Source organism: Sinocyclocheilus rhinocerous, unplaced genomic scaffold, assembly GCF_001515625.1.
Source record: "Sinocyclocheilus rhinocerous isolate Xijiao unplaced genomic scaffold, SAMN03320098_v1.1 scaffold776, whole genome shotgun sequence".
Lineage (NCBI taxonomy): Eukaryota > Metazoa > Chordata > Actinopteri > Cypriniformes > Cyprinidae > Sinocyclocheilus > Sinocyclocheilus rhinocerous.
Window position 1 is genome coordinate 651,253 of NW_015647486.1, and position 10,615 is coordinate 661,867.

General features: G+C 35.8%; 1 protein-coding gene across 1 annotated transcript; it reads left to right on the plus strand.

Moving 5' to 3' along the window:
- Positions 1–1,131: 1,131 nt before the first annotated feature.
- On the plus strand, positions 1,132–8,819 carry LOC107709232 (2-epi-5-epi-valiolone synthase). The gene is made up of 5 exons (XM_016513669.1): positions 1,132–1,356; positions 2,802–3,435; positions 4,754–4,993; positions 5,083–5,335; positions 8,324–8,819. Exons 1-5 carry the CDS (start codon positions 1,220–1,222, stop codon positions 8,389–8,391), a joined length of 1,332 nt encoding a protein of 443 aa, XP_016369155.1. The 5' UTR covers positions 1,132–1,219; the 3' UTR covers positions 8,392–8,819.
- Positions 8,820–10,615: the final 1,796 nt, after the last annotated feature.

Sequence of the window (10,615 nt, forward strand, 5' to 3'; positions counted from 1 at the left end):
ACTCATTTGTTACCATGTAGTTATTTAATAATGAAGGAACAGTATTCAGTTACCAGTTATAAAATATATTTGAGAATTTATTTTGCGTCCAAAGTTGAGAATAATGCATAAATAATTCTAAAATGAAAATCATAGCAACCCACTAATAATGAATCAAGTATTACCAAATTCTACAGAAGAAATTGCTGATTATTTGTAAAAAAAAAAAACAACAACAAAAAAAGCATGAAAACTTTCAAGAAAACTCATTTGTTACCATGTAGTTATTTAATAATGAAGGAACAGTATTCAGTTACCAGTTATAAAATTTTTCTGTTACCAGTTTTGTTAATTTTTTATTTTTTTTTCATTCACAGAGCTTATTTTCTGCAATTAGCGAAAAGCTGAAAATCCTATTGGCTTTTGGCGAGGCAACCAGGGCTTCTGGGTTGTTACACAAAAACAAGTCATCCCTGAAATGTCAGCTAAAGTTTACTGATGCCCTCCGGAGGGCAATACGGGTAGCACTTCATAAACCTCAAATGTTACTGATCCAGTTGTCAGTGAAATGGACACCATGAATGTTGGTCAAACTGATCTATTGATCTGTTGAAAACACGCATATTTGTGTCTTTAGTGTGCACGTCAATAATACTGGTCGAATGCTATCTGTTAGCATTCATATTCACTGACCAGTGGTTTGGCTGCTTAGTGGAAGTACAGTATGTGATTTGAGATTGCACTTTGAGGTAATAATGAGGTTTAGTAATAAATAAAGTCCATATTCTGAAGGTCTTTCACAAGAGTGAAGATGTTCAGTCATTTTCATTATTTCATTCCATTGTTTATATACAGATACATCTATTCTCCAAGAAACACGTGTCCTACTGTAGGGTCAAGGGGATGATGGCGCCTATCCCAGCATCCCAGAAACACCTTGTCCAGTCCAATGGATAGTCCACACATCCATTCATTGGCCCAACCTGCAGAGGAAACCAGGCACCACACCAACACCTGGAGAACATGGGAAAATCGAGAGGCTTCCAGGCTGAGCCGGGACTCAACCAATGCTGCCCATTAAGCAGTCACCATGCATCCTCCATTCAGATCTTTTACTGTAAATCTATTTATAGTTTCCCTACAGTTCCACCCTCCACCGTCACCTCAGCAGTGGCTTCAGTTACTGTTATACGCTTGGCACGAGTCGGCAAGTGGCCAACTTTTGCATTTCAACTTCAATATGTCTCGTGCTTCAGAAATCAGTGACGGAGTCTGTGATCATGTGACTGAATTCAGATTGGTGCATGCAGACTGTACGTGGAGCAGACAGACTGCAGACTGTCAGCGTGTCGAGGGACGACCGTCAGAAGCCAGGATGTGAGTATATTACCTAGATTTACCACTCTGACATCATAGAGGGGGCTTTGTTACTGTTTCAGGCTGGACATACTGGGATAAAACTTGGCGGAATGAAACTTTAGAATTTTTGCATTACAAAATGCAGTCAATAAAATCATATATTTCATCACTTTTATCTTTCAGTAATCGGTTAACCTTAAAATCATGAGTGAGTTGTTTACTTCATGTTGCAGTGCTTTTCTAATTTAAGAACTAACCTTACAGTTGGAAAGCATGAGGTCAAGTTCGCAGTGTGTGTATTTGGGTAAGTGGGGGAAAGTGTCTGTAGTCTTTAATAGACACTATTCTCTGATCTTACAAAAATAGTACTGGCATGGTACATTAAATATAGGCTATACACCACAATTTTACAGGGTATTTCAAGGTATTACAAAAGAATGACATGGCACCACTATGGTACTATTTCATAGAACATGGTATTACTATGGTACATGTACCATTGTTTTGCCAGTCTTTTTGGACATGTCAGAAATGGTACACGTAAAAAAAAAAAAAAGACAAGAAACTGGCAAAACAGGGGTATATGTCCAAACAAAATGGTATTACTAAAAATAAATGTGATTTTACCGTGGTAAATTCCCCCAAACCTGGTAAAACAGCAGCAAATGTCCAAAAAACATGGTACAAATGTATCATATTACAAAAAAATATGTATACAATGTTTTTTTAAACATCCCTTGTGAAAAAGGAGTGTTCTTAATGTGCACTTGTAGTGTACTTCAAATCTTAAAAGTATATTTAAAAAACTGTACATGCAGATAATATAATATTAATGAAATAAAAGGCCTCTTAAATGTACTTAAGAGAGTTTCTTAACACACTTAAGTACACTTTTAAAAAGTGCACTTTGTAGTAATATCAAATTAAAGGTTTTATGTTTTAAAAAAGTGCACTTTGTATTAATATCAAATTAAAGGTTTTATGTTTTTAAAATCAGTATTTTTTTTATCTTTTGTTGAAGTGCACTTATTTTGACGTGTTGACTAACACACTAAAGCACATGTGAATTACATGCACATGTAAAATTAATTAATAATTTGAATAATGCATTAATACTTTTAACTGTGTGTTATGTGATATTACATTTAAAGTTCATATATTTTGCAACTTCATCATTACAAACGTGTAATTACAAATATATTTAAATGCATGACATATACTGTAAAATAAAGAGCAACTGAAATGTTTGAGCATTCATTTACAATGTACATACCTAAGAAAGTACTGGCTAAGGTAACTACACAGGAAAAAAATAGGTTTAGGGTTAGTACCAAGTTATTACCCAGTTATTATAATTACTATAATAAGTACAAAGTATGCTGAAATGTACTTCTTAGTGCTTTTGTTGGACATTCAGCTTCTACTGAAATACTGAATAAAGTATGGTTAATTTGTCCCCACAGTTATGAGTCTTCATCAAAAGACGGAGTCACATGGACAGTGGTCAGTCCTATCGTCTTCACCTATCGAGTCATTCAGTGTGAGAGTCTTCTGGATGCAAGCAATGACACCTTACTGTTTGGCCATATCTCCAGCCCCACGGAGCTCCAGGCCCTTAAGAACAACAGTAAAGTAATGAAGCGATTCATTGTGATTGATGAGACTGTTAATGATCTATATGGCTCCCAGGTGGCAGCATATTTCAAAGCGAGAGGGGTGACCTACAAGATCCTTCCCTTACCCACAACTGAGGAGAACAAGTCCATGACCCTGGTGACCAGAATCTTGGAGGAGGTCCATAAGTTTGGGATTGACCGCCGTACGGAGCCCATTATCGCTATCGGTGGCGGTATTTGTCTGGATATCACGGGTCTCGCTGCATCACTGTATCGCAGACGTACTCCGTATATCCGTGTCCCTACTACTCTGCTGGCTTACATTGATGCCAGTGTGGGGGCAAAGACTGGGGTAAATTTTGCCAATGGTAAAAATAAGCTAGGGTCATACATCCCACCCGTGGCAGCGTTCCTGGACAGGAGTTTCCTCTGCACTCTGCCACGCCGCCATATTTCTAATGGAATGGCCGAAATGCTGAAGGTACATGTACTGCATGGATGACAATACAATACTGGACAGTTTCTCAAAAGATGTTCGCATTTTACATATCTAAAACAACTTACATTGCATTTTATGGTTCATGCACTGACTTGCACTGAATGAAGTGCACTTAATTGTATTTAATGTGCACTAGTAGTGTACTTAAAATCTTAAAAGTATATTAAAAAAAACATTTACTTGCACATAATATAATATTAATAAAAGCTACTTAAGTGTACTTAAAGAGAGTTCACTTTCTTAACACACTTAAGCACACTTTTGTCTGTAGTAAAGTACATTTTAAATCAGTTTTAATAATCATAATACTCTTTTAATTAATTGTGCTTTAAAGAAGTAGACTTATTTTGATGCGTTGACTAACTTAACTCTAGATGCATAAATGCATACACTCTGAAAGTTCAATTATGAATGCTGATTGGTGGAAATATATATTAAAAGATGTGTTTATTTAAGATTAAAGGGATAGTTCACCTTCAGTTGGTCCCCATTGACATGCATAGTGTTTTTTTTCCCATACTATGGAAGTCAATGGGGACCAGCAACTGAAGGTGAACTATCCCCTTAAAGCTAAAATATTGACTTTAAAGTATTTTTCTCTTTTAAAGTGTTTTTATTTTCTCTAAATTGAGTCTATTTGTTATATTCAGTACCTTTGGCACAAATTGAATGCCATATCAATAATGCCTTAAATAAATAAATAGATTAACAAACAAATAAATAAATAGGATTTTAAAATCTTAAAAGAAATAAGAAAGAAATTTTAAATAAATCATTATTTTATTCATTCAGTCGATTAATAGTGACCATAAAGACATTTATAGTGAAAGACCCATTTGTGAAAGTGAGAGATATAGTGAAAGATTTCTGTTTCATATAATTGCTGCTAATCTGAACTTTCTATTAATCAAACAGTCCTAAAAAAAAAAAAAGCCACAGTTTGCACAAGCAGGAAATAAACTGGAAAAACAATTTTCCGCATTAACAAACCAACATCTTAATAAACCAACTTCTGAAGGATCACGTGGCACTGAAGACTGCAGTAATGATGCTGAAAATTCAGCTTTGCATCACAGGAATAAACTACATTTTAGAATATATTTTCATATAGAAAACAGCTACTTTAAATTGTAATAATATTTCAAAATATTACTGTTTTTACTGTATTTTTTTTTTTGATCAAATAGCCTTGCAGACTTATTTGAAAAACACTTAAAATTCTTACCAAACTCAGACTTTTGAGCATTATTGTGAAGTCTAATTGAGGTCTTGTGTCACCAATACTAGTGATCCCCTACAGATGGCGCTGATGAAACACAGAGGACTCTTTGAACTTTTGGAGAAGGATGGCAGACATTTGTTGGACTCCAGTTTCCAACCATCCAGGAGAATGCCAGAAAATATGCATGTGGACGCAGCGAGTGTGTCCACGAGACTGGCCATTGAAACCATGCTGGAGGAACTTGCCCCAAACCTGTGGGAGGACGATCTGGACCGGCTGGTGGACTTTGGCCATATCATCAGTCCAGAGCTTGAAATGGTTCTGCATATTAGGACTCAAACCAAAACTGCACACTGTGTGTCAGTCTTCAATTACTCTAACTTGAGTCACTCTTTTCTTTGATACAGAAAATACTTCCTGTGCTTCTGCATGGAGAGGCGGTGAACATTGACATGGCTTTCATGGTCTATGTGGCTCACGAAAGGGGCTTTCTGACAGAAGAGGAGAAAAGACGTATCATTGTGTGTATGCGGAGCCTAGACCTTCCTGTGTGGCATTCAGACTGCACTCTGGATCTAGTACTGAAGTCCCTTACTGAACGACTCAAGCACTCAGGAGGATTTCTGAGAATGCCTCTACCCACAGCGCTGGGAAAAGCAAGTATGTGAAATATAAATAGAACTATACTTTTGCCCTCAAACATTAAAAGTGTATTCAGTAGTTCGGTGCAAAATCAAACAATTTTACACGTTAGGAAATCGTGTTTTTGTAAAGAGTCATCGGAATGGTGTATAATGAAATTAAGAATGTACTAATAATAGTTTTCTATAAAAAGTGTCTACCACCATACACCAAAACAGAAGACCAACAGGGACAAAAAAATAATAAATGAGCGTAAACATACACACGTTGAAAAGATTTAAAGGGGTCATGAACTGAGAAATCAAAATTCCCTTGATCTTTTGACATATAAGAGGTCATTGTGCTATAAAAACATCCTGCAAGTTTCAGAAATCAAAACTTTCTCAGTAGTCTAAAAACAACAGCTTTTGGAATGTTTTACTCTATGATGTAATAGCAAAGCCACTAGAAGGCAAGCCAGCAACCATTAGCCGAAAAAGCGTAACGGCTAAAGCTAACGCTTCTGGTCTGGCAGTACGTGGGAAAGGAGACCAGAGGCCGTTTTTTTTTTAATGGATGTCAATGGAGGAGAGGCTTCACTACGATGAATGAACAGCTTTTAAGAGTATATGGCTTATCATTTAATGAATCGACAGCCTATTTGCTAATCTTCAACATGTTTTACACTAAACATTACTTTTGGATTGAGCTATTCTTAGAGTTTACCACGATAAAAAATGCCGTTTTATAAGAGAAGTCACTGACTTTTTGCGACAGGTGGGATTCAGCTTATGGCACTTCCCATTCATTCCTACGGCGATTGAGTGTCGTACAACTCTGACTAAAATTCAATGACGTCAAGGCTGTATTGTGATTGGTTATTAAGGGACACGTGATCCAAGTTAGCTGTTACGCTTTCTCCAATAGTAAGTAATACAGACTCTCATCTCCCTAAAGATAATCTCTGGTAATAGTGTGGATAAGCATCGCCGCCGCAGAAGAAGATCAACGCCTGCTTCTACACCACTATCTGTTTAGCCCCACCCACCGATTCTACATCGCTGCCTGTTTAGCCCCACCCACCGATTCTACATCGCTGCCCGTTTAGCCCCGCCCACCGATTCTACATCGCTGCCCATTTAGCCCCGCCCACCGATTCATGGCTGTAGAGTTTACGAGAGAGGCGAACGCAGGTCTACGCAGAAACCAAACGATAAAGATGGCTCTGAAGACATTAGCCCCGCCCACCGATTCTACATCGCTGCCTGTTTAGCCCCGCCCACCGATTCTACATCGTTGCCTGTTTAGCCCCGCCCACCGATTCTACATCGTTGCCTGTTTAGCCCCGCCCACCGATTCGCACGTGTACTGTAAATAGTGAGAGAGGCCAATGCAGGACTATGCAGAAACCAAACAATAAAGATGCTCTGAGGACAACAAGATGCAGTGCCAAGTCTTTCCATTGCCTTACTTCTGATCCTAACATTAGGAAAAAGTGGATGAACTTTATTTTTAATGAAGATCCAGACTGTGTCAGTAAGAACTTGGTCAGAAAATAGCCTATTACTTCTAAATTATGATTTTTGATGTAAACATCTTGATAACATTATGTGGAACTCAGAGAACAGTACAAAATAATAATAATAAAAAGGCAGTTCATTACCCCATTATTGACAGAAAATGCTATTAGTAACGCACATATTACTTATTCTTTGTTGGACATGTAAAGGAATTCATTTTGGTGTAAACCACTCTTTATAGGTCTCCATCCACGATAGATATAAGTGCACCACTGTGAGAATACATAGCAATGCTGACGCTAGCTAAAAAACTACTGAATAAACCATTATTGTACAATGATAAAGAGAGCTATTACTGAAAGTTTTAGCTAGAAGCCTTCATATCCATTGAAATCCATTACATATTTTTACAATTTCTGTTTTTTTCCCCCCGCCAAAGTTCTGTTCTCTATTGTAATTTTTTCTCGATTTCGTTTTAATGGTTTATTCAAATTTTAATAATAAAAAGGATGTCTGATAAATGTATTACTTTAATTCATTCATTTATTCATCTTAATAATAGTGCCCTAGTGTTTAATGCTTTTCAGGACATTTTCTGGGTTCTTTATGATTCAATACAAATTTATTATAAAAAATGGTGGTAATCAAATGTGTAAAACAATTTAATCCTTTAAAATGTAATGAAATGAAATTTCAACAGCACCATGCTGAAGCAACGAAGCTGCGGCGCTCATCCACACAGAAAACGCATACTTCCTATTAAATTAGCAAGGTTTTTTTTTTTTTTTTGGTTTATTATTCACAGACACTAGTCCATCATCACAATTCGATTAAGTGTACTGACCTACCTTTGATTTATTCATCCAAAATTGGCCAAGGTTCAAAGTAGTAAGACGTAACGATCCTTAATTTGCTGAAATCGAGTTTGAATCAAGCTCTGAACTGCTAGATTCGAAACTAAAGATTTGTAAACGTTTTGAAGCTTCATGAAGCCATTTCAAAAACACTAATAAGTACACCATTCTGCAAGCATTCAAAAGTAGCCATCACTTATTGACTTAACTGTGCTTAATTATATGCTAACTTTATGCAACTTGCATTTAGATGAGTGGGGATGCTGACAGATTATTCCAGGTATTCCAGCTTCACAGCTAAACAAAAACTGGCTGCACTCTTAAAAATAAAACTTCCATGAGGGGGATTTCACAGAGATACCATAGCTAGAAGAACCATTTTTGGTTCCCCAAAGAACATTTCAGTGTACAGTTCTTAAAAGAAACAACATTTAAATAATCTAAAGACCCTTTTCCACTATAAAGAACCTTTTGTGGAATGGAGAGGTTCCGTAGAAGTTAAAGGTTCTTCATGGAACTAAAGATGCCAATAAAGAACCTTTATTTTTAAGAGTTTAGTCCAACTTTAAGTGCTAAGGGCACATTTTAGCAAACACCATAAGACTGTGTAGTTTGTTTAATTTCCTTCAGTCTGTCTTTTTCATACCCCGCAGGAATCTTCAATGACACAGAAGAGAGCATTGTGTGCCAAGCGTTCAAGAAATGGTGTGATGAACAGTGAAACCACCATGAAACCAGAATAACACACCACAGGAAATGTTGAGTCTGATTATATTCCTGAACCAAGAAAAACATCTGTGCTGCAAAAAGAAACACATCAAATCATGAATGAAAACCTCCAGAAATTGTGAAAACCACTCAGTTTTATTTCAATGTCTGTAACATTTTCATTCCCAATACACTTGACAAGCTTTAAAACCCAACAATGAAATGCTACTTTCCTCATAAAGCTCACATAAAGAGTAAAAGGTGACTTTACCAACAGGTTTAAAGTGGGCTGGCTTCCAGCACTGAATTCATAGGAAATGAATGCTTTATAAAGAAATTCAACAACAACAAAAAAATCAACATTACAAGCTATCTTAAGTCCTTTCTTAAATAATGTTTGGTTAAGCTTCAAAAACATAAAACAAAAGTATATTAACAAAACGAAAACCATCTCTAGCCAAGACACTTCTATAAAAGACAGACTGTCTTTGTTATTAAAAGGCGTTTGGTTGAAGTTCCACGGAAGCCTGTTTTGAAGGCACCTTTCATTGATGTCACTGATACATATGCATTCATACAGGAGCCTTGTGCTTTACCTGTTACCTGATTGTCTAAATTATTGCTCAGAAAAAAAATTACAACAGCCAGTTTTGCTATAAATCCACAACGAGATACATAACAGTTTCACTGCATATTTAGACTCCACTTGGAATTTGGCAACATTTTAGTAGTCAACACTGCGTAACATCACATTCAGAGGACGACTTTCAGTAGTTTGTCTATAGGGGAAGGAGATTATGTAATACACTATTCTTGAAAGTTTTGTAGTGCTTCAAGACACCAGCTTTAAACCAGAATAAAATACAATCTTGATCAAACCCTGCGGGTCATTATTAACTAGGTTTGGTGGTCCTACTGAGAGATCATCCCCTCTACTTCACCCGAGGACCGAACCGGTTAGGTTCCACAGTCTAAGACTAAGTCTAAAATCACAAATATAGAATAGAACATTTCATTTAAAGGAATAGTTCACACAAAATTGAAAATTAGGAACATCGTCGTCTTACTCTCACGTAGCTCTAAACATTTTTTATAACATATACATTTTTACAAATTTTGTTTTTTTTTGTTTTTTTGTCCTTTTTGGAAATTGGCAGTCCCTGTGGAAGCCTGTTTCAGCATGGAATAAAAATAAATAGGTAATTGTGACTTTCTCGCAATTCAGACCCCCCCTCAGAATTACAAAAAATAAAATAAAAAGTAAAAAAAAAAAAATGTTAAAAAGTAAAAAAAATAAGTTATTTTTAATTTTGTGGCAGAAACAAACAAACTGAATTACAAGATGTAAACTCACAAAACTGAGAACAAAAGTCCAAATTGTAAGATAAAATGTTGCAATTATTGAATTATTTGCAATTATTTTTGCAATTGCAATTTATTTTTAACTATTTTTTATTCGGGAACAAAAACAGAAATGAAAGACAAACTCTTAATTCTGAGACGCAAACTCAGAATTGTGAGATATAAACTCGCAATTAACTTTTTTATTTTTTAGTCTGTTGCGAAAAAAACTAAAACTTTTCTGCGAGATGTAAATTTGAAATTACAAGAAAAAATTTTTAGTTCTAAGTTTATATTTTGCATTTCTAACCATTTTTTTCTAAAAATTATGAGTTTATATCTAACAGTTATGCTTCTTTCTGATCTCAGAATTGCAAGAAAACAAGTTAGAATAGTGGGAAATGAAGTTACGTTTTTAATTATTATTTTTTATTTTGTGGTGGAAACAGGCATCCATAAGTCCCAGTCCCCATTCACTTTCAATGTATGGAAAAGAACAGCATGAATTCTCTGCTAAATATCTCTTTCTGTGTTCCACCATAGAAATAAAGTCATTCATGTTTGGAACTACATAAGGATGAGTGACTGATGACAGAAAGTTTTGGGTGAACTATTGCTTTAAGTGACAGATTTGTATTGTAAGGCACTTTACAGTGGTCTGACTATGTTACCTATGCTAAAAACACTTACAACATCTTTCCATTGATTTCTCAACTGAAAGTTACCTTTGCATAGTTCTATAAAACAACACATAACAGTTGCACCTACATGATCAAAATAGTGGCACAAATTGGATGCTACTCAAAGGCAAACATCAGTACATCTGAGTTGAGCACAGTAGAAATATACAGTAACAGTACAGCTTATTATTACAAACATAGTCAGTCATTTTACAC